General features: G+C 54.3%; 6 protein-coding genes across 6 annotated transcripts; 4 read left to right on the top strand and 2 right to left on the bottom strand.

The window, feature by feature from the left end:
* Positions 1-2,401: 2,401 nt before the first annotated feature.
* Positions 2,402-3,460, top strand: BDP81DRAFT_479124 (uncharacterized protein; the record flags this gene model as incomplete). The annotated part of the gene is made up of 2 exons (XM_060594876.1): positions 2,402-2,695; positions 2,844-3,460. Exons 1-2 carry the CDS (start codon positions 2,527-2,529, stop codon positions 3,458-3,460), a joined length of 786 nt encoding a protein of 261 aa, XP_060449074.1. The 5' UTR covers positions 2,402-2,526.
* Positions 3,461-3,619: 159 nt separating this feature from the next.
* BDP81DRAFT_163812 (pre-mRNA-splicing factor rse-1) lies at positions 3,620-7,884 on the bottom strand. The gene is made up of 3 exons (XM_060582073.1): positions 7,496-7,884; positions 5,269-7,348; positions 3,620-5,093 (listed from the first exon to the last, which is right to left on the bottom strand). The coding sequence occupies exons 1-3, from the start codon at positions 7,737-7,739 to the stop codon at positions 3,779-3,781; spliced, it is 3,639 nt and encodes a 1,212-aa protein (XP_060449073.1). The 5' UTR covers positions 7,740-7,884; the 3' UTR covers positions 3,620-3,778.
* Positions 7,885-8,072: 188 nt separating this feature from the next.
* BDP81DRAFT_312402 (zinc-finger of mitochondrial splicing suppressor 51-domain-containing protein) lies at positions 8,073-9,664 on the top strand (the record flags this gene model as incomplete). Its single annotated transcript, XM_060583801.1, has 2 exons — positions 8,073-8,901; positions 8,952-9,664. 2 exons carry the CDS (start codon positions 8,073-8,075, stop codon positions 9,662-9,664), a joined length of 1,542 nt encoding a protein of 513 aa, XP_060449072.1.
* Positions 9,665-10,584: 920 nt separating this feature from the next.
* BDP81DRAFT_311698 (PXA domain-containing protein) lies at positions 10,585-11,976 on the top strand (the record flags this gene model as incomplete). The annotated part of the gene is made up of 2 exons (XM_060583743.1): positions 10,585-11,113; positions 11,171-11,976. The coding sequence occupies 2 exons, from the start codon at positions 10,585-10,587 to the stop codon at positions 11,974-11,976; spliced, it is 1,335 nt and encodes a 444-aa protein (XP_060449071.1).
* Positions 11,977-13,366: 1,390 nt separating this feature from the next.
* On the top strand, positions 13,367-13,954 carry BDP81DRAFT_311473 (uncharacterized protein; the record flags this gene model as incomplete). The annotated part of the gene is made up of 1 exon (XM_060583721.1): positions 13,367-13,954. A coding segment is annotated over one exon (588 nt), but the record flags the coding sequence as incomplete, so codon positions are not given.
* Positions 13,955-22,335: 8,381 nt separating this feature from the next.
* Positions 22,336-22,832, bottom strand: BDP81DRAFT_391156 (uncharacterized protein; the record flags this gene model as incomplete). Its single annotated transcript, XM_060587515.1, has 2 exons — positions 22,336-22,423; positions 22,702-22,832. The coding sequence occupies 2 exons, from the start codon at positions 22,830-22,832 to the stop codon at positions 22,336-22,338; spliced, it is 219 nt and encodes a 72-aa protein (XP_060449069.1).
* Between the last annotated feature and the right edge of the window lie 4,173 nt (positions 22,833-27,005).

Here is a 27,005-nt window from a genome sequence, read left to right as displayed (position 1 = left end):
TATTTTGGTCTTTTCCAAATTATTGCGTTAGTGTTGACCTACGGTGCATGGTGTGGTCTTTGAGTTTACTGCTCGGGGAACCAAACTTGAAGGGACACAGGCGAGATTCCGGTTGGTACGAGTGTATTTTATGGCCCCGAGGGTGTGAGGGTCGGGATGGACGAAAAATACAGGCTGTCTGGGGAGAATGAGCAAGGCCGGTGATGACTGTGAGTTCGGCACTCACATGATGCGGTATGGTAACCGTATGGACACCTGCCTGCCTCGAAAGGGCGGGTCCATTGGTATGTCTACGCAGGTAGGTATGGAAACGACTGTGTCTGACTGCGACCCCCGGCTGGGACCTTTTGTGATATTGATTTTTGAAAAGATGGGGAAAGAATCTGGGGCACCGGCCCCCCTCCGTTTCGTTTGATTTGAGTGGTTGCATACTGTTGTTGATGCCCTGCCATAGTGGATTACGGCTTGTGCGTATGTTTTGTGACCGGGACAAGTGGGCATCCCTCCATGGTTCAAAACCCATTTTCATCACCTAATGGCAATCGACTAGAAGTTGAGGATCTGGTCCACCGTGACTGCGGGAGATGGATCATTGGGGGCGGAGAGAGGAGGTTGGTTTTCGGTTCCCCGTGAGTCCCACTGACGGTGTTCGGGAATTACGTAAGTAGGACTTTTTTCGTTTTGGACTTTGTAGAGATGGGGCCTGTTCGAGGTGTGAGACTGCGAGGTTTGTATTGTTTGCTATTGGAATATGCAAGGTTTGCAAGAGAGATGCCTGTTTTGGGCAAGGTAAATGTAGAGACGGAGAGTCAAGGGGGAAGGAGGGTAGATGGGGAATGAATCCCGGAGCACCCGGGGAGGAGACCGGGAGGTCCAGGCGGCGGAGACGACGGTTTCGGAACGGCTGTCGGCTCGAAGTAAAGAGAAGGGGGCATTGGTATTGCCGCTTGTGGGATCCGAGATTGTTGGTTGAGACGTACGTACGTAAGTATGTAGAGAACTTGGCTTGAGACGGGCCAAGGGTGATTTATGACTTGGTCATCGTAACGTGGTTTTGGAACGGCTTGTAGAGTAACGTCGGTGAAAGAGTTCTATACGCTTCCATGTCATCAGGATCACTTGGATGATTAGCCTGATCTTGGAGCCAAGGCAGGCCGGCCACTGATGGCAGGAGGGGGGGAGGGGCAAGCTTTTGGTGAAGTGAGATGCGAAGGCCTCTCACAGTTCCGATGGTCCAGGGCAGAATGTGAGCGCGAATGTTTGTATTACTTCCACCCAGTCATGTTCTGAATTATTCAGAGGCTGTGCCTTCGTTACACATGAGGTAACAGTGATGTTTCCACCTTTTAAGCAGTGATCGGTTTCTTCTGTATGCCATGACATTCAAATCCACTACCTCAAGAGCCTCAAGGTGAGGGGAGTACTCCGTATATTCACTAGACCGTCCAACTTGTATTCAACCACTGCTGTCTGGGACAGAGGAAGTGAAGTATTTGGGTCAATTCATCTCGTCTTCTGTCATCAAAGGCACATGGGGAACGAGGCCGAGGGGTATGAAGGGGGGGGAGTCGATGTACTAACCTGAAAGTCCTTGAGCCTCACTTAACCTAACCTTTTGTTCGATTCCCTATTGAGGATCAATTCTATTTTCCTCTTCTTACTTTTTGGGTTCATTCTACACCCTCCTCCTCCCTTTCTTCAAAATGGCTCTCACCCTCCAGTGCAATGCCGACTTCAGTATTAGTCTCAAGCCACGCTAAGAAATGGCGACGCGAGGCTTGAAGGCTGGTTAGCTACAGATGGTTCGATATGGTCACAACCGACAGTCGATCGAAGCCAGGAAAGACAACGCATAGATAACACGGGAAAATCAAAAGGGCGAGATAATCCCGTAGGTCCCCTTTCCGGATACCGTCAACTTGGGGAACGCATCGCAAGTTGTCTGCCAACTGCGTAACTACTTAACTTTACTTCATGAAATCCTTCATCATTTCCATACCCCCTTTACACCGCGCGTCTTCTGCCCATCGCCAGACCGAAGTGGCATCAGAAAATCCATATGCAGCTGAGGCACCACACGAAATAAGTCGTTGGAAGGATAGAATCTATAGTCGAGGCACATCTAGCGTCGGTTCGGCAATGGATCATGTGTAAAAGGTATTGGTGTCGTTATACCACAAAGTACTGGCCACCAGTTCACTCCGTCCTCGCTTATCAGTGGCTGGTCTAAATTGCCCAACCGGATGGAAGACGTCAGTCGAAACACCGGCCGACTCGGCCGCGGTGGCGGTGCGGAGTAGTGGGGGTGGCAAGACAGCGGGGAGAGAGCCCGTGACACCAGGCCGTTCAACGGCTCATCGTCGCGGACTAAGGTTCACGCAACTTTCCCGGCCCGTTGACACCCTCCTCGATATCCAAAAAAAAAAAACGCGTCATGCAGGTTCCCGACCGTCTTGCTGGATCCTCGAGGTAGACGAAGAAGAAGAAGATAATTGTAACCCCCCGTCGTCCATCTCCCAAGAAACCATGAAGATCACCGACGCCCCCGTAAACGCATCCGACGAAGCTTGCTGTACCTGCGCGAAGCTCCTCAGCTCCGTGCCCCGGTACAGCGCCGCCACCGAGAAGCCTCTCCCGGACGACAGGCGACTCGGGTGCTGCGCTCGTGTAATCTGCGGAAACTGTATCCATGTGCGTCTGCCCAGACAGAACTCATATCGCGAATCCCCCGCCTTGGAAGACAGGGAACGCTAACAGCAACGCAGGAAAACCCCCGCTTCGCATCCTACTGCCCATACTGCCAGACATCCACAGCGCCCTCAGTGCTCCCCCGAACCTCAAAGACCCGCCATCATACACCTCCTTCCCGCCAACCCACCACCTCTCCTCCGGCGCCCCGGCAACCCCGCCTCCGCCTTACACACCCGACACCGGCGCCGACGCCGAAGATGAACTCAACGAAAAGAGCAGCGGCTCCTCCTCCTCCTCCTCAACCGCCACACCCCCAGAAGACCCCCTCCACTTCCTAAACCACAACACAGACACAATCACCTCTCTCTCCCTCCGCTACGGCGTCCCCGCCGCCGTCCTCCGCCGCGCAAACAACATCACCAGCGACCACCTCCTCCAAGGCCGCCGCACCGTCCTCGTCCCGGGCGCCTACTACGCCGCCGGCGTCAGCCTCTCCCCGCGACCCGTCGAGGGCGAGGAGGAGGAGCTGCGCAAGAGCCGCATCCGCCGCTTCATGACGGGCTGCAAGGTCTCCGACTACGACGTCGCCGTGCTGTACCTCGAGCAGGTCGGCTACGACCTCGCCGCCGCCATGGAGGCGTACGCCGACGATGAGGCGTGGGAGAAGAGTCATCCCGTCCAGGACGGTGGTGGCGGCGGCGGAAGGGGTAAGAACAAGGTCAAAGCCGCGCCGCGCAATCGGGGGCCGTTTTGGAGAGGTTCTGCGTAACAGGGGCTTGAGGTTGGATGATTGGGAATCTGGTTTTGCTTGCTCACTTTGGTTCACTAGGCGCGACACGCAAATGGGCAATCGGCGTTCGGGCAATTTTTGGTATTATTAGAACTCTTCTTCATTGCGTCGTCATGTCCTTAACCACCTTCACGGCTCTGTTTGGCCTGTATAAAAACGCCGCTACCGTATACCATTGTAACGCTTTGTACGCAATACACGTGGCATATCCCGATATCTCCTATGCGAGATGTACTCGATCGGTGACGATGCCTGCATATGTAAAAAAACAAAAACCCGTCCCGGCCAACGAAGCCCTTAGAAGGCGGACCGCGTGCGAATGTCCGAAATCTTCCTCTCAATCTCTCTCACCGAACGGTCGAGTTCACCGGCAATCATCTGCTTCTTTTCGCTGGGCAGAAGGGTATACCTCTCACACAAGTCGCCGTCAATAACGCCCTTTACCGGGACGTAGTAGCCGCGGTACATGAGGTGATCCCTTCCAGCGAGCGGTGCGTCCTCGGTACGCATGTGCTGCTCGAGGTTCTGGAAGAAGTCCACGTCCTCGCGCGTTACAAACGGAATGAAGACGCCGATGGTGCCGTTGATACCACTCCAGAGCAGAACGTCCTGGCCACCGACGACCAGACTTGTTTTGGTGATGCTCGTGGGCACATCTTGAGTGTAGGAGTGGCCCAGGAGGTTGAGGCGGTGTGGTGTGCCGTGTAGGTAGTCTCTCGTATTGAGGAGATGGAGACCGCCTGACTCCTCGTCGGCTTCTTGACTTGCCTTCTCAGGGCAACGGACGAGGAACATGTTGCCGAACTTGTCGCCTCCGACGACCGATTCGTAGTCCACCATTGCGGTGCAAGTCACCCATCTGGAGATGGTATCGTCGACGAAGGGAATGAGCTTGTTCGTGGTCGCCTTGTAGACAACATATGTGATACCGTGCTGGACATCACCAACAACGATGCGGCTTCCTTGTGTGCTCAGAGACACAATCAGTTGCGTAGCCACATCGGCTTGGGCCTTCCTCAGCATCTGTCTTAGGCCGAGATCGTAAATTCTCAAGGTCTTGCCAACGCCTGCGAGTAGTCTGCCTTGGAATCCAAGGAGCGCTGATGGAGGCTCTTCGACCTTCGTCTTGTGAATGAATTCCAGCTCGTGGCCATCTTCGCTGAAGCGGTAGACATGGATGTATCCTTCAGAGAACTGGCGTGGGTTGACGACCATGTCCTTGCCCGTACCGACAATCAAGAAGCTTTCGTTATCCTGACTGGCAAACGAGACGATTGCAGCGCTGACAGCTGCTTCGTTGTTGTCGAGGTCAACAGTCTGCAGGACTCGTTGATCCTCTGATAAGGGGTCGATAACGCTGATGCAAGAAGCCCAGCGGCCTTTGCCCTTGGGGTACCCAAACTCGTCAGGCGGTAGTACTACGGCATCGCCATTCACAACGCCAGGTTCCGCGATGAGCTTGGCTCGCAGGTCGGGAGGTAGCGTGTTGTTGTCTGCCTCGACTGTGTAAAACATGGGGTGTTCAGGATGCTTGAGAAGACGTCTCGGAGTGTAGGTGAGGGGTATCGACTTTTGCGTAATGGTGTCTCCGAGGTTCTCAATGGCAAAAATTCTAATCCTCTGCGTCAGCTGGTGATCAAAAACATTTGGTTGCAAAAGATTAAGAGTTGAAGAATGACTCAGTAGGAACAATTGGTATGTTGCGTAAGACCTCATAGCGCTTTGGCATAGGATCCCAAATTTCTCATCATGTCATGGGAACGAGTGAAGAAAACTGTCGTGCTTACCTCAATGATTGGCCCTGAATGCCAACAACACCTTCTTCGCACTGCTCGCTGCTGAAGTTCCAGACCCATTCGAGGTCAACATAGTTCAAGGGCGTCACCAGGAAGCCTCGAGTGATGGGATCGGAATATCCAAGCCAGGGACGGGAGCTCAACCCTATTACGCAGGTACGTCCTTGAACGGTGGCTTGGAATAACCGCACTGGCTTGGGGCCGAGGAATTTCTGCCTCGTATCCGTAAGCTCTCCAGTGATTTCGTCCAAAACTGTGCGGAGATAGACGCCGGAGTGCAGACCGATGTGGAGGTAGAGTGTTGAGCCTCCGGACGAGGAGTCATCCATGGCAATGATTGCAAGAGATGATGGAGGGGCAGTCAAGGCTTGGACTGACTTGCTCTCCAGCGTTGACTCGGGGTCTAACGACAAGACACGCACAGTGCTGTCATCGCATCCCACAGCAAGGAACGAACTTCGCAGGCGTCCCTCGGGGATTTCACCCAAGCTCAAACATGTGACAGTTCCGAACATTTCCTTCTTCTCATCGTACTCGGCTAGGGATCCGTCGCCATCCATCTCGAAATAGACAATCTCACCCGAGCTGAGTGCAACTGCAACCTGATGCTCGTTGGTAGTTGCCGCGACGATGGACCTGTGCTGCGGTGCAGCCCACTCGTTGACTTGGCCGTGCCGGATGTGACGAATGCCCTTGGGATGGACCTGAATGAGGCCGTCTTCGCCCAGCAACTGTGCCGCCAATGTAGGCACAGATGTCAGGAAACCGGAATCGCTGACCTCCTCGACCGTTTCGCCGATGCTCAGAACAAGAGTTCCGTTGGTGAAAGACAGTACAATGTACGCATCGTATTGGTCGCCGCGGCTCAGCTTGAGAGTCCAAACCGCCGAAGGAATGCCAGGCAGTTCGGATGCCACAATCTCGTTGACTTCCAAACCATGCTTCAACATCCTGAATGTGCTACGAGCACCGTTACCGCAGGCTGTGTAGATTTGTGGCGCATCTTCACCAGTCAAGTTGGCCACCTTGCAGTCGAGCAGGGGATTCATGGAGTCAATGCTCTCGACAAGAGCGAGATTCTCCAGCGGTCTGGGATGGAAGTAGACCGCTTCGTAACCAGCCCTTGGATCTGTTGGGAAGTCGTCGCTTGAGAATTCGAGTTCCTCATCGTCATCTCCGAGCTTCTCGAACTGGTAGAATTGGTGGTTACCAAACTGGCTGGCAGCGTACAGGAAACCGCTCTTGAGGATGCAGAGGCTAGATGATACCGGTGCTGTGTCGAAGTACTTGATCTTGAGTCTCTTCACCTCGCCAGTGGGGTTACCATCTGCATCCTCAACCATATCGAGGGTGGCCTTGAAAAGATCACCATCCTCAGTCTGCAAGAGGAAGAAGAAGGCGCCAGCACTGCCTTTCAGCTTGTGCATGACGCCAGATACCACGTGGCGCTTCCTGGAAGGGTCTTCGGTCGCACCTCGCCTGCGTGGGATTGGTACGCGGAAGGCTTCTTGGTTGGAGTGCCTGTACGTGATGTTTTCCTCTCCACAGACCAAGACTCCACTCGGTCCATCTTGACCACCTGGAACTTGGAACAGGAGTGAAGCCGTGGGATCGACTGGTTCGGACCATTTCCGAACGACGTGGTTTAGTCCCAGGTCCAACTCGTAGTACACCAGCTGAGTTTCTGCTTCCCGAGCTGCCTCTCCTGTAGGATCTTGGTCTGCCTCGGTGTACTCAATCTCGAGCGCAGCGAAGACCGGGTTGGCATAGCCGACGTCCAACGCGACCATGCACAGCACCAGGGCTCCGGGCTTGTGTGCCTCGAGAGGCGAAGAGATCGTGAGCTCGGCCTGCGAATTGCGGTTGAGGACGTATACGAGCTTGTTCTTCTCGACTGAGGCGATCATACATGCTCTGCCTTTCGGATCGCATGCAAGATATTCTCCAGGTATGACACGTCGTACCCCAGACTTGCCAAAAGTCTCTAGATGCAGACGCTGAAATCGATTCTGCGCGGGAATGTACTCGACGATTGTGATCCTTCCAGAGTCAGTCGCAAGGATGAGGTAGTCTTGACACAAGGTCAGCAAAATCCTTTGACAATCACGTCTCGCATCCGAGGCCGAGCGACATTGACTGCATTGACGCCTGTCGCGACCGGCAAGCTTCTCAAATCACTAAGTGAAGCTTTAAATGGAACATGGGACACGAGACATACCTTTATTGCTTCCAGCCAGGCGGAAGGCGGCCATGGAACGGATGATGCCGAAAATTTCATGCGAGAGCAGGGTAATGACTTTGCCCTGTGACGGATCAGGGCGAAGCAAAGTCAATCGCGACCCTGACGCCGTCACAATGTTCTGCTCCTTGGTGCCCGAGAACTGACCCAACACCGCCTGCGTGACATTGGTAGGCGATTGAAGGGTCAGGGAGTAAAGAAACATGTTCGAAGTCGTCGCCATGTTTGCAGGTGAGCGCAGATAGCCTGCGCGGCCTCAAAGTTCGAGCTCGAATGGATGGGCGGTGCACGAGACGCGGTGGTGTTTTTGGAGTGATGGTGGGTTGAGAGGCTGGAAAGCTCCAGCACGAAATTTCAGAAGCTCCAGGTTCCCACTTGGCGCCTGAGACCCGCGTGGTGGGGACTTGCGGTGTCGGCATCTTGTTGATCCGAGCTCGCCGAAATTTCGGGTCGGCCCCGTCGTCGACAGCGAGAGCTCTCTGGAAGCTTGTGGGAGAGGGAGTGTTCTGGATGTCAATGCAGGCCGCAACTGGACTTACGTACAACACCGGGCGACATGGAGCCGGCTTTTAGAAGAGCAGCGTCAAGCGCTTGCGGACAATGCTCTGCAGCACTGAGGAGGCAATTGATTGCCAACGGAGTTCCCAGAATCACCCCTCGCATCGCATCAGCCCACTCGACCCGAAGCCTCCATTCCACCGTTTCTAGGAGTTCGAAGGCCAAAAATGTGCCCACAAGACAATTCTCCTCGTCCCCGAAAGCTTCGAGCGAGGCGGCAGCCGTGAAGCCCGCTACCACCGAATCGTCGACCCCCAAACTCCGATCAGACGACCTGTTTCACTCTTTCACGAATTCGCCCATCCCAGAGATTCGACGCCGTGCGGCTTTCATGCGCCAGCATGCCTACTGTTCTCACCCCGATCATCGCGCGACAAGAGTCCCGACTGTAGCACCCCACGGCGAGGAGAAACAATCGCAAACGGGTCAGCTTGCGCCGGCGCACGTCGATTTCGAGTGCCCCGATTGCGGAGTCCCCGTTTCCTGTAGCAAGGAGCACTGGATGGACGATTATGAGGCTCACCTCGAGATCTGTGACACTTTGAGGGAGATCAACGAGGACGACCATGACCTGCGATCCGGTCGTACGTTCCCGGAGTTCGTTATGGCCGATGATCAGATGCCCGAGGCGGTCGTCAACATGACCAACTGGGACACCTTCATGTACAGCCGCGAGTTTGAGGCCATTAACGACGAACGCAGCATGCGGCAGGTCACGAAGATGCTCACCTACCCCATCACAATCGGCAGTGTCCTGCATGAGTTGAGCCCTTATAGCATCAAGCAGGGGGAGAGGTTGACGAGCGAGGGTTTGAAGAGTTTGAGTGGTAAGTTGAGTGGATGGACTTAAAAGAGTGACGAACTGACAAGAAGGCAGCTTTGCGGTACACTCTTCATCCTCCTCTTACTGGAAAGGGCACTTCGATGAAGGAACTCCGTCCTGAGGCTCCTCCCGTGAGAGTCTTCTGCTTGGGAGCCCGCGCCGAATCATCGCTGCCCAGAAATGTCTGGCTTCAGCTTGCTCATCTCTTCCCAGAGAGCAAGATTCACCTGATCTTTATTGGTCCCGAAAGCATGGCCAATCGAGACGATGAGTTCCCTCTGCCGCAGCGGACGCCCGAGAACCCGTTTGGTATGGTGATCGAAGACCGGATATCGCACAAGATGAAGATCAGCACCATCGTCGACTACTACCACACCATCCACAAGACCGGATACTTTGCGCCTTACGACCCGTACTTTGACTGCTTCTGTCTCTTCCATCCTGGTTTGGGCCATCCCGCAAGCAGCCACGAGTGGACCGAGACGCTTCCTATGCTTCTGGAGACCAAGGTTCCTATCATTGCTACAGGTTACACCCAGTTTGACATGGAGAGAGATATCGAATGGGTCAGAAAGACCGCTGCCGGCGAGTTCGACGTTCTGTTGGAGCCTGGCGAAAACCTTTTCCGCAGCTTGAGATGGGATTTGAATGATCTGGATCCCCAGGACGTCAGCTGTGGAAACTGGGGAGTGTGGGCGTTCCGTGGAAAGAGGTATGCACTGCTTATTGCCCATTGGTGTGATCTGACGCTAACAATGAGAACCTAGGTATGAGACGACTAAGAAGGATGATGAGTAGGTGCTCGTCAAGTTGCTGGCTGATGAATCAAAATGGGAATTATGTTGGACCACTTATAGAGGTTCTGTAAATAAGTGTATCATACTCACCGGCATGTGCATTGTATAACACGAAAGGAGAGAGAAAAATCAAGACCAAGTCGACTCTGTAACAGCCTTGCTGCATAATGTGTCGTGCCTCCTCTCCGTGCCTGTCCAGGTCGAGACTTGTATTTCCTGCGCTGAAGCTACTGCTCATGACATAAGATGACCAGAGAGCCGAAGGTAGTTGCGGTTGAAAACAAATATGCTTCGGATTATCTGTAATCAGACTTCATTCAATATGCATGTACCACTCAATGATGCTGCTGCGCTGTGCCAAGATGAGCCAATTCTAGACGTATTCTGTTGTGTCAACCTTGCACCAAAGGCAAGGCAGTCTGACTCGCATTAGCAAGGCAAAACAAGCGCATGCGTTATCAAGTGTTCCGGCAGGTCGGGTCCGGTGGCCGGCGCAAGTGCCGGGTTGTCCTCTGCAGATGCGGGCCACTCCGGCAGGTGCCTCCTAAATGGAAGGGACCTAAGGCAAGGTACCTTATGTAAGGCGCCTGCCCTGGGGGTCCTAGCGGGCTGCAGCGCACAGGGCCACCGCCGTTGAGCCGCTAAACGCACCTGCACCGGGAGACAAGCCCTTCCTTGTAACCGACCAGCACCGGGGGGCAGGTCCCCAGTTTCCGCCCGCCGTCACTCAACCACCTCACAGATCAGCGTCGTCCGAAATCTTGCTGGCTGCAAGTCAAACTTGACGACAGCTCATTCTTGACTCTTGACTATCGCCGCCAAAAGGACACACGCGCCCGACTTCCGTGCTTCGTACCATGAGAGTGCGGTCGCGCCAACGATAGACGGCCATGGCAGCTGTCGCTACCCCTCGCGCTCCGACGCCGCGACCGAAAGCCCCCGCGACAGTCAGCTTCTTGAACGACCCGGCCGCGGCCGTTTCTACACCTTTGGCTACCCCCGGCGCCGAACGAACCCGCCCTCCGCTACAGACCAATCCTTCCGCTCGCCGATCCGCCCGTCCTACCTCTACAGACTACCTTTCCGACAAAGCGACCGCCGCCTTCATCCGCCGTGTTCTGTGCTCCAAGCATTTGGCCGAAAGGGGGAGAGCAACCCCGTCCCCGATCGAGGAACTGCTACCACCCCTGACCAGCCGAAACGACGTCGACCTCCAGCTTTACGCACTCATATCTGTGATCTTGAGGGAATACGTACAGGTGTGGTATAACAAGATCACTCCCGATGACACTTTTGTGGACGAAATCGTCCAAATAATCGCCCATTGCACGAGGGCCCTAGAGCAGAGACTGCGAAAGGTCGACCTGGAAAGCCTCTTGTTTGACGAGCTGCCTGACTTACTGGACAGACATATCCTTGGTGGGTTTCAGACACGCAAGCTCTTAGGCCATTCTTTCACTAACGTCCACTCCATAGCCTACCGCGCGGCGCATGATCCTGTGTCTCGACCTCCAACCGAAATAGACCCACGAGAAGTCTATCACTCGCTATGCCCCTTGGCTCCTCTGACGCCCATACCTCGCCCCGAAGACCCCTTATCTGTTGCGGGCCAGCAAGAGAACGAGACGCTTTATCGTCAGCTGTTGGTACAGGGTGTCTTGGCTGTTCTCCTACCAACCGAAGACCTCGAAAACGACTGCCTGACCTCTCTGGTTGGCCAAATCTTCTCCGAGCTCATCATTGGCAACGTCCTCGCCAATCGTATTTCGCAGCCATGGCTCATTTACGAAATCCTCATTATTCTCACCAGAGTTCTCGACAGGAAAGCGTCAGAGCCTATCGAAGAGGGAGTGGCGGAGGCGTTGCAGGCCGGATCAACATCCGCGCTCCCCAGACCTGCTCGTCGCAGTTGGTCCATCCAGGGCGCATTCTGGTCGCTCGTGCAATGGTCATTCCTCGCTTTCACAACTATCCGCTTCCTCGTCATCACTCTCGCAATGTCTTCATCCCTGCCACCAAGGTCAGATGGCGAGCTGAATGAAAAGGACCAAATGACTGGTCAAATATCGCATTCGAAGACGCTGAATCCCACAGCTAGCTCGAATGAAGTGCAGCCTGTCAAAACGCCAATTGCTGCCTTCAAGCTGTGGAGTTGCGTAGCAGATTTGATCGAAATGGACTCCCGCATGCCTTGGTTGAGTGGAATAATGTCACTTTTCCAGCTCGGCGCAATGAGCGGCCCAGGACGTGTTGCTGGTCTCAATGGAGCCATGGACAGGTAGGCAACCATCACTTTGTTTCTCCCTCTCCCTCTCTACCAATCTCACGTCACACCGCATGAGGTTCAAGTCACTGGATCTCAACCAGCTCCAGTGAGCATTCAGCAGCGCCCCGTCAGGCGAGTGAGTAGGACGGGATGGCTCTTCCCACGACAGTCTAGTGGGCTGCACTGTGGATGGATTTGTCGATGAGTTGATACGGGCTATGGGAACACACCTTGGGGTGCACGCAGAGATGGGGGTCGAGTCTCTTGCAGGACTGCGCGAAAAAGCCGAAATATGCTGTGTGACACTCACACCCGGCCCATTCTGCGACCCAACCCTGACTTGACCTCGTTCCCCCGATTCCTCGAAACATGCGGTTGCATCCCAATGACCTCGTGGCTTCCGACCAATCGCAGCCGGCGTCAACATTACTCGCCTCCGATTTGCTTGATAGGCCCTCGCGGGGCTGCGCTTCCATCCACCAGCAAGCCTCAATTACGCGCCCAAGTCCAACAGTGAGCATCACTTTACAGGGGGGTCATTTCCATCACCGTCATCTCCTTTGCCCAGCGCACGCCTACGGAAATACGACGTTTGGTCACCTACGGAAAGCTGTCAGTCTTACTCGCTTCTTGACGCCCCGCTGCGAGGTCGGTGGAAGAAGTGGCCGCGCATGTTGGGACGCAAAACCTACCTAAGCGGCCGCCCCTTTCACGATCTACCTTGGGTCATGCTGGGGCTGATCGCAAGCTTCCGTTCCTGACCGCCAGCCGATGCATATAATCAGGTCGGAACGGTCCAGGCCATGGGCAGTCACTCAATCCGTTCCGAAAAACGGGCTGGCAGCCCCCCGCCCAGCGGCTAATTGCCTGCCCTCCATGGCCCGATGCGAAGCTTGGCCGGACTCGAGCTTGGGAGCTAAGCTGTAACCCGGCTGGCATTTCTGGGTCTCTGCATAGTGGACGGGTTGCTCCTATACACCACCGCGGGCCGCAATCGAAGGCAACGCACTTCAACATTGAGACCAATATCATTCATACGCCTTCAACTCCAGGACTACGTTCGAGCCTTTCAGACTGCCTCCATCGCCAGTAAAGGGCCTCGGAATACAGATTCACCAGCTCGTCAATCCAGGAAGCCATTGAGCCACCTCAACGGTTGATCAACCAAGGACAACGGCATCCATTGCAATCTCGTCATCAGGGGGCGCTCTGATATCCCTGTTCTCACCCTCGTGTTACCTTTGCCTAGCCGTCCCCATTCCTCTCCTTACATACCCCCTTCTCTCACTTCCCCTCCCGCAGATCGTTGCTTCCCTTTGTCGGTTCACACAAAAGCCCCTGCAACCCCCCACACACTTGACCGTCGTGACTGTCCGAGTCGGAAGCATACCCGGGAAAAAAGCTGACATGGAGCGCTTGCCGCGTCGAAATACAGGCTCATTTCGCACACCATTCACCAACGCCTCCTCGACGCCGCATACCTGCCAACGGTCCTCCGCTCCATCCGCGCCGCTCTCTTCCCCAACAACGCCCCCGGCGTCTCGACCTTGGTGGCCCCCTCATCCGACGAGGAGCTGCGTGCCTTGCGCCGCAGGTGCGCTAGCGCCATGCTGGCCAAAATCCCGCCCTGGTTGGCTGGTCTGTATCTAGGCGGGCGAGGTCTTGGTTTCCGGTGGCGGTCCGGACCGGAGTCGAAGCCTGGTGCTGATGCTACTGCGTCCATGAGCGAGAGCGAGGCCGGTGTTCCTAGCAAGGATGGGACCCGTAACGGTGACGAAACTAATGATGTAGGTAATGGCAGCAAAGAGGACGAGGACGAGGATCAGCAGCGAATGCTGTCCGAAATCGAAGAGGGCATACTGGACATCTTTTCCGACGAGTACTGCAACAAGCACCTAGTGTACAGCATACTGGAGCTGATTCTGGTGAGGTTGATGCCGGAGCTGGCGGAGAAGGGCGTCGTTGAGCTCTGGGAGGAGCGTCTTAGTCTGTGACGGATTTATCATGAACGAGTCCTATGCCTTTCTGTGTGTTTTAGATACCCTTGTCAGTCTCGAGAAACGTATTTTGTCATTCCATATGATGGGAATAAGAGGCCCGATATATGTTCCCACATGATGTTTCCCATGATAATTCACATGCTGCATGCCATGCGATGTCTTCCACAAGATAAAATAGTCACGCGCGCATTCTTGACGAGAGGAGGCAAAAGGCGAATGGGTATGAGATGATCGTATATTCGCAGACCGGTCGGGAGGGGGATAAAGGGGGAGAAAATGAAGGAAAAAAAAAAGGGGCATATCCCTAGGAAATCAAATGCAAAAGGGGCCGCCCTTTTTTTCTCGGTTTTTTCCACGCAAACTCTCTGGCCGGGGCTAGACAATAAGTCTGTATGTTGCATCGCGCCTTTGGCCCATTGTTCCTTGAACCTCCCTCTCTCTGCCCTGTGTGTCTCTTCTCGATCGCTTGCCTTGCTTCGTTCCCAGCTCGTTGATCAATTATGATAACCCGCGCGTGGCCCATAGCCTTGACCCCCCCCACCCCCTTTCCGTGCCAACCGTCCCTTGTAGATACCGTGCCTGGCTGACCGGCCACCAACCAACCGGAACCCGTCCCCCTACTTCCTATCCTTGTCGCCTCACAGATGCAGAGAGTGTAAAAGAGAAGGCTAGGATAATACAGTACTGAAAAAGTGAAATGGTTGAAAATTTCGCGCTTGGGGAAGCTATGAAGAGAGATAGACATGAAGCAGAACAAAAATAGAATAAGGAAAAGATGACTATAGAAAACCAGGCTTAAATCGATGTGGCGCGTGGGGAATTTTGCGGTGTTTCGCGTGAGCGGAAAGGTCTTCCCTCGAGGGGAGCGTGAGCGTTGATAAGAATGGGGTATATGAATGCCTCGACTGAAGTTTCGAGTGGGAGGGATGATAATGATGCTGTTGTTCCAAGTAGTAGAGAAAAAGTCTCCGCGCCGTTGTCTCTAGCCAGTGTCCACCCCGGTCCTGTATTGATAAGTTATAATTACTTGCCCATATTTCCGATTGTCGTGAGACTATGGACCGGTGGTGGGAACACGTAATCGCCTGAGATTGATGTCGCGGAATCTGAAGCCTCAAGGTCCAATCGAGAGAAGCCAAGGGGCTGTCGTGAGACATTGACCGTGTATTCCTGGGGTTTCGTATTCCCCATGATAGGTATCGCCATTGTGAAGTGGGTTTTGTTTTTCCAAAAAAAATCGAAAATCCGGTCCCGGCGAGGTGGATGTGCTCTTTGCAGAACTCTCGTCGGGTCTAGAGATCGGCGTGACCAAAATAATGGTCGTCGTCCTGTTGTAGATGCCCACGCATACCGTGCGCGGGATGGCCTGTTTCCCAATCCAGTCCAGGAATCAAAGCAGACAAACAAACAAACAAACGCCTTGAAGAATGACGAAGAACATTCTTGCTGAAAAAAGGAGAATTGTATGCGATCTGATATGGCTTTGCTTTGCAAAGTGTTTTGTTGAAGCGTCGGGCCGGGTGTTCATTGAGTTACGACGGGCTCGGATTTGATCCCCAGCGACATCGAATGAACGTGTTGCGGTGTCATTTCAGTGTCTCCTTCGGGTATACGATCCAAAATGCCCAGCGACTGGGGTGCTCCGGATTTCGCAAGCTGATGCTGTTGTAGGCGCAATTTCTCCGTCAACCTAACCATCACCACATACTCCGTTTGGTCCAACAAGGCACCCCCATTGGTGCTTTGGATGTAACTCAGCAAAGTGTCCGCAGCCTTTCGGGCATCCTCCTGTGTCGGTGATGTCGGGGATGACCCAGCTGGAGTTGTGGCTGATCGGCCAGCCATGCTACTGTTGCTACTACTGTGGTGCAGGTGCGGCGACGAAGTAATGGCAGTGTCTAAGCCAAAGTGGGGTGCTGCCATTTCGTGAATCGGCGATTCCAATGCAGAAGAAGGTGCTGTGGACGCCGGGTGATACTTGGGAGTCATGGGCTCTGTTGATGCGGCCTGGTTCATGTACTCCAGATCGAGAGTGGGAAAGGTTTGGCTCCTTGGTCTCTGGAAGTTTGAAGCGGCCCCTCCATGCAGTTGGCGAGATGTATCGTTGGGGAGGAATTGGCCAGCGTTGGGGTCAGGAGAGAACGTAAATGTAGCCGTGGGACTCATCGCGCTTCCCGAGAAGGACGAATTCCCTGCGTCGGTCAACGCGCTGTTGAGGGATGTAGTGCTTTGCGAGTTGGTGTGCTTGTAGGCGCCGCTATCACTATATCCGACGAAGCCGAGACCGTGAACAGCGTCCTCATCACTCCTGTCGGCCGAGAGTGGAGATGGATGTCCTGTCGGCGACGCCGGTGAGATGCCAGATGCTCCAAGAGACGGAGAGCCAGATAGTTTCGCGTGGTCTGTGATGTTCGTTTCCGATGCTCTTCGCAAGAGCTTTCCTGATACCAGAATGTTCCTCTGCTTGAATCTCTCCAACCAAGTAGTGTTGATGGATTTCATTTGGCTGGCTTCAGGTCCGCCGTTGGTGGTCCGAGAGAAGTGCTTTGCTTGATCGAGAATCTCGTCGTCGCTGGGTGTTAACCCGGCTTGTTGCTGTCTCCTGACCCATGCCGCAACGGCCCGATCGATGTCCGGAAACTTTCCCTTGGTGTGCCGCCTGCCAGCGGGAGACTGACTCCTGTCCGCCTCTGGGTTCAGGTACTTCTCCTTGTTGCGTAGAACTTTGGATACGGTGCTGGGATGTCAAGGTTAGAACTTCAACGCACTCTTCTTGCTCATGCTTAGACCCACCTTCGTTCAACGCCAAACATGGCGCCGATATCCGTCTGCTTCACGTTGGGATGCTCAGCAGCATACTGACACATTTTCTTCCGGTCGTCGTCGGTCAAGACCCTTCGCTGTTGCGGCTGCGGGCCATTTGTCAGCCGTGTAGGCCTTGAAGGGGCTGGGGCGACGACGGGTGCCATTCCTAAGGGAGGTGCCGAATAGCTGTTGGGATTGGTCAACATGCTGGGCCATGTTGGCTGAGAGGGGATCATGAGCATCGGTAGCTGGGCATGAGATTGTTGTTGATGAGACTGCATCGGCTGCACAGGAGCTGGCGGAGGAGGCATTCTGCCGATTGACTCAGACGGTAATCCATGGGTGACTGCCGGCATGAAAGCGAAGCCTCCGAAATCCGACATGCTGTTCTGATGGCCGTATGGACTCATGTCTCCCCAACTCTCGGCGCCGAAGGCTGTGTGGTTGTGACCCATATGGGTGTCTTCGTCCTGTGTTAGGTGGTTGTCTTGGTCCATGGTGGCAGTTCCCACGATGGAGCTGTTCATTGCTTATATAACTATTAGACGTGTGTTCGATCCCAAGAATCCAACTCGGCAATGCTCAAAACGAGACTGTCTGTCTGGCCTGTTGTCGTAAAGTCCAGGTTCCAGGTTGGTGATTGCGAGGAGGGGGTTGCGCCGACGGCTTCGCCTTGACTGATGGGATGACACTCGGACCAAGGGTGGGGATTGCTGGTCCCGACAGATGTTGGTGGGTTTGGCTTCAAGAAAGGAAGACACCATGCATGACAGAGGTGGCCAATTGGTTCCTGAAGGCACGCCGTGCAGGCGGTCTGCTTTGTAGGTCAAGAAGCCCTGGGCCTCTCAGGGTGACTCGATGCAAGTGCGTTGCAGGCTGCAGAGAGGTGTCGGGGGCAACGTCGTCTATGAGTTGGACTGACCAGCTAGCCGTCTATTTCTCCGTGGGTTTCTTAAACGAGAAGTGCCGGTCTGGCGTGCGGGTTCTGGAGTTGGAGTTTGAGGGCGTGCTTAAACTGCGGGTGCAACACCAACAGCCGTTTCTTGTCGCGGCAACCACCAAGTTGGTCGTCTGCCGTATCAGGAACCCTCGACTAGTCCACAGAGTCTGTTCCAAGGGGTTTCCTAACCGTATCGCGGTTTGAAATTACCTAGATTAACCGGGACGAAGGTGTTATACCAGCCTTTGACGAGTTGGTCGATTTCTGACGATGACACGCCTCGCAACAACAAACTTAGGATGGGAGGAAAGAGGGATGATCGACTGTTGAAAGAGTGCTGCTCCCGGGGAGAAGGCTTGTCTGTCTATTCGGTCGGCCAGTTGAGGGTGATGGCGAACGAGCCTGACAGGACTGGAAAGTCGGATCGGGCCACTCAGAAGGAGGGAATCAGACAGCGGTATGCTGCAAGAATCAGACGCCGCGACGCACGAGGCAAGGCTTGAAGGACAAAGCTAGCAGCAGGTCGAGGTTGGGGTAGGCGGGCTTGACAAGATAGTAATACTATCAGGCGCACGGAAGGATGAAGGTTGTGTGGGCGGCGGTGGGCCGCAGTGTACATATGTAGAACGGCGGATGCTTCCCATGTAAGTACACTACCGGCAAGGGTCTGGGGTGTGTGTGTCTCGTCTTCTCCTGGGGGTGTGGTGGGTATGATTGAATCTAAGCAGAGCCGGGGTCTCGACTCGGCCCCTCGGGGTGTGTGGTAGTAGACCAGACCTTGCGAAGGATAAGATGGACTTCTCTATGTACCAGAACCGCGTCGTCACTAGGTAGTCGTTGAGAGACGATGGAGGAAGAAAGTAGACACGCGCAACGTCGGCCAGGTGAAAGTCTGGTTGATGAGCGATGCATCACACAAGACAAGAATGAGAATGCAAATGCAACTTGCCTGTCAGAAGAAAGCGCCCGGCAACGAGAGCAGTTGTGATAGGCCTAAAAGAATGGTAAAGCCGCAAAGGTGCGACGTCAGGACTCGAGTACAGCACAGTCTTATGCATGAAGCATCATGATATTGGCAGGGAATGAGACAGAGCAGAATGGAGAACGGTTTCCGCGAGGGCAGTATCGAGACCCTTTGCAACCGGCGGGACTGAACAAGAGCAAGAGAGAGAGAGAGAGAGAGAGAAACCGGACGAGGCAAATGCCGTAAAACTGAGTTCCAGGCATCTGGGGGATTGATTGTTGACGTTGACGAGGTTGCGTATCTTGTGCGATGGTGTGAGTGTTTTCATCAATGCAGACATCATAGTCGGCCTAGAATTCATGTCTAGGCCACTGATAACCGCCACGGCTAGAGTATTGAGGAGGAGCTAGAAGAAGCCACTGGCTCAGTTTGTCTCCGTTGCCGCATGGGAAGAAACGACGGACCATATGGAAAACGCTGTCGACGGGAATGGGACAAGCCACACACAGACACTAGTTAGGATGCTGATTTGCTTCCGTCTCGTCTCGTCTCGTCCTATAGCGCCTCGTCTAGACCTGGCCTCGCGGCTCGCTTCGACTTTGCTGGTGTCTTATTATTCCCCCAACGCTGGCTGGTAGGCGAACGGCTACTAGCCATTCGGGGCAAGAAATGCTTCCCTCTTGAGAGTCGAGACTGGCCATGTTCTTGGCCCCTGGGTTGTGGAGCTGAGTATGTCGGTCTCCTGCGAGATGATGACAGCAGATGGGATGGATGGCCCGATGGTGCGGATTGGGGAGATTCTGTAGGAAAAGCCGAATTTGTATCACCCAGGAAATACAATAGTAGACAAGTTGGAGTCTGGAGCCGACGGATGGGAAGAAAAAAAAAAAAAGAAAAGATAGAAAACGAGATGTTACAGAAAACGGTTGCTAGGGTGCTCAATAATCAGGAAAAGCCGAGACGGGGTCGAGAAATGGAAGAATCGCGCGCCAATTAGCTGACATCAGGACCTGCTTTGCGCTGAGATTACCACCCACACGACACGCAGACACACACGTACTAGGTAACATGCTCACTGGAGTCTTCGTACGGAGTAGTGGTCGGAGAAGGGACGAAGAGATGAGAGGTCTTGATCCAAAGACGGACGGAGCATTTGCACCCTTGACGGGCTGTATTTGTGTGAGAGCCTATAGGAGAGACTGAGGGCGAGATCGGGTTAGTCGGGGACGGGGCCTAAGGTAGGTAGGCGAGAAAGGCGCGTTCGTTGCCTTGCTCGCTCGCCGTAGTATTCGTACATGGTGTGACGGGAGGTTCCTCTCCTCTCCCCTCCCCTCCCCTCTTCTCCCGCGATGGGTACGAAGTATCGGTAGGTACTGGCGAGTGTTGCCCCGACAAGGGGTTAGATTGAGCAGAGGGGGATATAGATGAACGGTGCGGCGACTTGCGTGGGGATGTTGCCGGGACAAGGCGTAAGTTGTAACGTTGAGGTATCCGTATTCCGTAGTGCGAGCGATGGCCGGTGGAGGGATCATTCCAATGTGAAAAGTGAGTAGGACGAGACGAGACGAGGCGAAGACGAGACATGTTGAAGCAAATTAAAAAGGGTGTTAAGTCTGGTATTCGTAGATGAAGCCGTCTCTATCTCTAGCTGTTCTCCAGGGTAAGAAAGGTAAGCTAAGTAAGTATGCTGAGGTAGCTGCCGGAAGCTGGGCAGTAACGCATTTCCTCGCGGTTCCAATGTCAGCTGAGTGGCTTACCTAAGTACTGTCCAGTGTCCAGGGAACAAGAGTCCTCCGTAAGGTAACCAGAGTAATGGAAGGTACTTGATGGTAATGGATCATGGAACAAGTCGAGGTATCTGACATGTAACGGTACTTGCATTCCTCGCTTCGGTTCCATACCAGTGCCATGTTTCTCGGAGTACTGGTCTTGGATAAGGTGTCTGCCGTGCCTGACTCAGCACGCAGATAGATGATTCAGTCTTGGTCCTTTGGGCTCTGAGTAGCCGTGAGGTACGGAGTAGACCTCAGACCTGAGATGAACGGGCGGCATGGAAGGAAACGACATGGACGGATACGGACGCCAAAAGGAAAGGAAGGAAACAACGTCGTCCCATCTTGGGCAGTAGACCGGCGGGCAAGCGTTGACTGGTTCACCCGTCCTTTCCCTGCTCCACCACAAGCCCTAAGGACGCACGGGGCAGGGATATATGGGCAGGGGGGAGGGAGGGAGAGGGAAGGAACACACTCACTTCAAGGCTTCAAGGGCAGGAGCAACAAGTGCACTGTGAACTCTGCAATCCTTGATTCCTTCCCATCTCGAGCTGCATTAAGAGACAACCTCCACTGCTCCAGGAAGACCTTCTTAACCTCAAGGCGAACTCCACTTTAAGTATCCGGCTCCACCTTTTACCGCCATGGTCCGTACCTTCCCCGAATGAACGAACTTCAAAGTTCAAACAGTGGACGGCAAGAGATGGACAAAAAGACTTGCTTGACTGGGGACCTGCCTGCCCTGGGCGGAGAGCAAAAAAAAAAGGAAGTAGGTACGGAGTAGAATTTGGTAAACCACCAAGGTCCCGTCCCGTTCTTGCCTTCCCATGATACATACCCCCGGCCAGCTTATGAGGGGTCGTCTTTTTGCCTCCAGGTCTGTTGCTTCCCATAGGACCATCGCTGCCCAATGCTCCTTCATTGCGACTCATGAAGCTCCTTGCCTTCACGGATATTTACCTGGCTTCTTCTCCTCCCAGTTTTTTTTCAACAGCATCTCCTACTACGGATACCTTACTCGGACATCGCCGCAGGGGCATCGACAACGAGCCAGTAGCAGTCTCATCTGCACTTCAAAGACCCTGACTGGATCGGAGCTCCAACTTTCTTACCTTCCCGCTGCCTTAGTCCCTCGGCACGCTACACTTCTATTCGACGGCTCGGCCGCCTGCCTCCACGTCTCCAGCCGCTCCCACTAAGCTATCCGTTCGATAGCTACCCTATGGACGCTCCACGGACACAATGTGAACGACCTGCCAGAAACACATCCACTCAACGGCCTCATCATCTGACACTCCCGCTACGGATCCCCATCCTGATTCCTGACCGACACTTCGTTATAACCTCGACTCGCTATTCCTTCATGGATACGAGTCCAGGAACCTGAGCAGCGCTGCGCGAATACTTCACCAAGAAGCGCCTTCCGTGCCACATGGACCTCCCATCGCGCCTTGTTCCGACCACGGCCTAGCTCAGAGTTGTATACATAGTCTTCTCTCTCACCGATACAATGTGCGCCTAACTCGGCACGCCGCACGCCAACCGCGAGACTTGCCTTTCCCCTCTTACTCTCGCCCTTCCCCAAATCTAGTCCCCCAACTCGCAAACGCCTCGCGGATACATCGCCCCGACCCTACCACGCTGTGCACGCCTACTTGGTTGTCTCCGGTCCGTCCAAGCTGTCAAGCGATCGACTGATGCTACGAGAAATGGCCCGCCGGCGACCTGACCCATCCCTGTCTGGCGTTGTCAGGGGGGGGGGGGGGGCAACCCCGACGTCCCACCCTTCTCTGAGCCGTTCAAAGTACTTCGTACGGATACATGGCGGCCATTGACCATCTGGGGAGGGGGTGTGGTTTGATAGACCTAGAACTTGTTGCGGATATCCGGTCGTTCACTCGCGGACTGCTATCGCCTTTCGAGCAACCCTCAGGTCCTTGTCAGCAAGAATCAAAATAGCGTGCCATTTTGTCAGCCTCGGTCTGTTCAAATCAAGTCAACCGGGCGTTGCCAGCATAAACGTCTGCGGCAGTTCATGGCGATCAATGCATTCGACCACAGGGGCCTCTTCAGTCTGGTCCGATTCCTTCAAACTACTTCCTTCCAAAACCATTTGCGAGTGTTCAAATCCCACCAAAACTCCGACGTCAAACAAGCCAAGGTCTGCCAAACGCTTTGATCTCTCATTTCAAGTTTGATATGCGACGTCAATGGCAGTCTGTCAAGCCTTGCTGCTGCCCGATGTTAAACTAAGACCTACCCGAACCACTCTGACGCGCCCGCCACGACATCGCGAAAGCCGTTCCCAATAGCTTTCCGTAAAAAGTACAAGGACTCCTCACGACGCAATTCAACGCTCATGGAATTGGCATCCACAACCGTCACACTCATCGTGGAGCGTCGTTCAACAACCAACGCTCCTCGTTGGACGGACAGGCGATCGCGATGGGCGCCTCCCCTCCTTCTTCCAACGCTGAACGTAAAGCTCTGTTTTAATCATGGCTTGTTGTATTCGGTTAGATTGTCGGTCCATGCCGTCCATCTTGTGGCCCGTCTCCCATCCAGCTGAGCCTGCCGCGGTCATGCGGTTGGAGATTCGAGTCGATACAGTTTTGATAGATCTGGCTAGCTCATCATGGGACGGATCTTTACACTCATTTTGCAACCAATGAGTCAAGAACAGGGTATACTCGCCAACATCCGGTCCACTTTTGCGAGGCACTCAACTTCCTTACTCTCTGGATAGCTCCAGCTTCATGGTCACCTTTGGAGCCGTCACAAGACTTGATATGAAAGTCAGAAGACAAGCGCAAGCGCCATTTCGGTCTAGGGAACCAAGAGTTGAGGGAGGATTGCTGACCAACAGCAGCGCTCAAATCGTTTTCGGAATTCCCATTGGACATAAATTCCGGATTCATCACCAAGTTCGCACTGGTCATTGGATGGAAAAGATTTCTCTCGCATGAGGTGGTCCTAGCAAGGCCATTGAGAGGCCCGGACTGATTCCCAGTTGGTCAGATGGTCGCGTACGAAGACTTGCTAATCCGTGGGTCCATCTTTGAAAGGCTTGCTTAAACGGATGGTCTGGCCCAGCCTCGACGCAAAGGCGCACAAAAGCGAATACTTCAACGAAGAGTAGAGCATGACCGGAGGGTACAACCACGATTGGGGCATGATCCAGGTTCGGATCCAGGGTCGACCAGCATCCACCCGCGTTGGCCCGCAATGTGCGCCGTTCTCAATATGAAGCGGGCCCTGCCGACGGTATCCTGGGCCAGGCTGAATTGATACCACAGCACCCCCGACTCAACCCTCACCCGAGGCAGTATCTGATCGCTCTAACAGTAGCTTCACATCAGTCATGAGAAGGGCCTCTCATTTTACGACAACGTTGGGCAATCAACATGCATAATGATGATGGGCGGGCCGGGGAAGAGACTAAACAGGAAAGAAGGCTGATTCGGAGACCCATCTGCTCCATCGTCCCCTTGGCATCTTCCCGCCGCTAGGTAGGGTAAGGGTTTTCCATGAGTTCATGAATGACGCGTATTAGCCAGGCTGACGATATCACTATTGAAGCCATGCTAGTACGACGATGTGAGCAGTCTGCCCGCCAACTTTAGTTCAGAAGCCTTCGGATACGAGGAAGAATCTCAGGTTCTGGTGCTCGCCTCGTCAGTGGCTGTCAGCCGTGGCTAATCACATTTAGCTGCCCTACCTTGTCGAGATAGCAGGATTTCACGACCAAGCCATTGTTTCAAGCCATGAGGAGCTCGGGCTTTGGGAACTTAGCCAGACACGAGGACTTGCGTTTGACACAGCGGACGGAATGACCGCATCCACGTTCTCATGTCTCAACTAACATGATGGGCAAGATGCCAGCCGGCCATTGCCCTCCTCGACGACTGCTCCAGCGACTGGTCCTTCGGCAGACTACCCCCGCCCAAGGCTGCATCTGGTCTTCTTGGAATATGCTTACCGTACTACACTACTACACTACTACGTATGCAGGCGCGGGACGTTCACTACCAACTCTGCCCTTTGAAGCAGCGTTCTGGGAGGAGATGAGAGCTGCGTCAGTGCTCAGGTGGAGCGCAGCTTGCTTGTTCCCGAGCCCTCCCCAAAACCCGCTGGAACTGACCGGGCTGGTCGACTCATGTCGCCTTGGAGCGAGCAGGGGACCTGGGCAGCACGAGCAACATTGCAGCGCAGCATCCGCCGCCGCCGCCGTCTGTGTTGCCCCTGCGCCTATTTACCCTTCCCTGCAGCCGTTCTCCCGTGATCTGTGTCCTATCGCCCGCCGTTCGCCTCATCTGTAGTTGATGCAAGGTACGGTACGGATACACTCATCTGCCCGCAAGTAATCTCGAGTCGAAGTCGAGACGAAAGGCCAAGATCGCTGGATTACTTTCGACTGCGACCATACTCCGCAATCGACCTTTCCTTGCTTCGCATATCGCGGACTCGGACCCGGGACCCCTCGTCCAGGCTCCTCCCATCATCCTCCGAGGATAAGATGAGATGAGATCACGGCTCGCTGCGAGGGCCACGGCCGACCCACCATTGACTAGCACGTCCCACCCAGCAGTAGCAAAAACAAAAATCGGGACTTGTGAGAGGAAGAGGAGGTAAAGAGACCACGAGACATGGGCGGTAAAGCAAGTCTTGTGAAAGGCAGGCGGAAGAGGAGGATTCGCATCTGACTGGTGGTGAAGCTCTCCATCCCCCCTCTTTTATTTTTCGTTCTACTGAGAGAAACCAGGTCCGTGGCTGCTTTCATTCCGCCGCCGGGCACGTTTCTCGTCGGGGAATTGCAGTGAAGTGCATCGCGCCAGTAGTGCCGAGTCCGTCTCGAGACAAGCGTCAGCAGCAGCGGGATGAGAGGGCAGAAGAAAAGGCGGAGCTATGAAGAGCAGCATGGTAGGAGAGCAGAAAAGGGTGTCGTCTTAGCTCTGCTTTAAGCGCCGACGTTGCCCTCGATCCAGGGAGTCCCCCGTCTGGCTCACCCACACACCCGCCCGCCATCCCCCACCCCTCCTCGGCCTGTCACCCCATGCACTGGAGGAGGAGGAGGAAGAAGAGATGTGTGTGTCTACGGAGATGTGTGTGTGTCTGTGTGTCTGTGTGTTTGCACGGAAGCTGCATAGTCTTATTCACACTACCTATTCCTCTAGTTCCTCTCTCTGTGTCTCCTCCTCCACCCACCACCTCTTCTTTTCCCATTCGCGCGCGGAGCAGAGTGGTGTAAGCTGGGCAAGGGTATACACGCCGGGTACGGGCACATGCGTTGAGCCTTCTTGCAGAAAGAAGAATACCTACTGCGTATGCAACCCACGCTTCTCCTGGGAAGCATTTGCGGCCGCAGGACAAGAGGCCCTCGGCTATGCAGGTTCGCCCACGATTTGGGCTTCGTGACTTTTTTCTCTTGGGTTGCTGCTGCTGCGTGAACTTCAGATGGTGGCGCGTGTGGGGTAGACGGGGCGGGGATGGGGGCACCTTTCCAACGACAGTCTATCTCAGGTCTCTTTTTTTTTTTTGCCCCCCTCGACGACGACACTTGTTGAAGACGACCACGCGAAAGCGGATGAAAGACGATGGTGGTGTTGCGCGCGCGCGCGCGCGTCCGCTCATGAGGCTGGCTAACAAGAAGAAGCCACGCTCCGTATCCACACGGATTGGAGACCGACGAGAGCCCTTCCTTTTTTCTTGGGCGGCACGGCGGGCTTGTCCTGTCAGGCACGCGCCGCCCGGCAGCCAGCTTTTAGTGCCCGACGGCTTCATGGCGAGGACCTAAGAGAACCACGGATACTTGAACTATTATGGATTGGGATGGGATGGGCGGCGAGCGGGCTTCACTACCGTGGAAGTCTGGGACCCTAACGCGAACTGGACCGGTCCATCCCAATCCAACCCAAATTCATCACAATGATTCACATACAATGGATGATATGCAACGTTTCTTTCCTCATTAACGGATACCTACCCCAGATGGGGAAAACGAATTGAACATCAAAAAGATGTAGACGAGCATTGTCTTTGTATCTCTGCTGCCAGAAGAAGCCGTTTCGATTGAAGACAAATCACTTTTTGTTGCAAGCCGGAACTCCCACCCCCTTTTGTCCTCTTTCCTTTTCATCTCTTTCTCTCTCTCTCCCTCTCTTTCCTCTATAATGCAAAGTAGCATGATATAAACGCTTGCCTGGCCTGGAGGAAACCAACAGTGCCCTTGATCCCCGTCATCACCTCCCCCCTAATCCCTCCCAATCCCCATCGGAATCTCGGCGGCAAAAAAAAGACACAAACATAGAGCAGGGAGATACCCTGACGCCGCCATCGAAGGGGACCTCCCCAACTCCCTTCTCCCCTCGCCACGAATGTCTGCTTGCGGCAATACATCCCACATCCCATGCTCGGCAAGAAAAGTAGCGTACCTAGGGAGCAAAACCCACATTCACTCACTCAGTGTCCCACTCAGCCTTGTTCCTGGGGGAAAGAAGGAGAGTCGCAACAGAACAGTGCCATTGTGTTTCCCGGCCTTGGCTAGAGCTTACGCGCGTAAGATGC

This window comes from Colletotrichum phormii (genome assembly GCF_030913505.1).
Source record: "Colletotrichum phormii strain CBS 102054 chromosome Unknown BDP81scaffold_4, whole genome shotgun sequence".
NCBI lineage: Eukaryota > Fungi > Ascomycota > Sordariomycetes > Glomerellales > Glomerellaceae > Colletotrichum > Colletotrichum phormii.
This window is presented reverse-complemented; position numbering and strand designations above follow the sequence as displayed.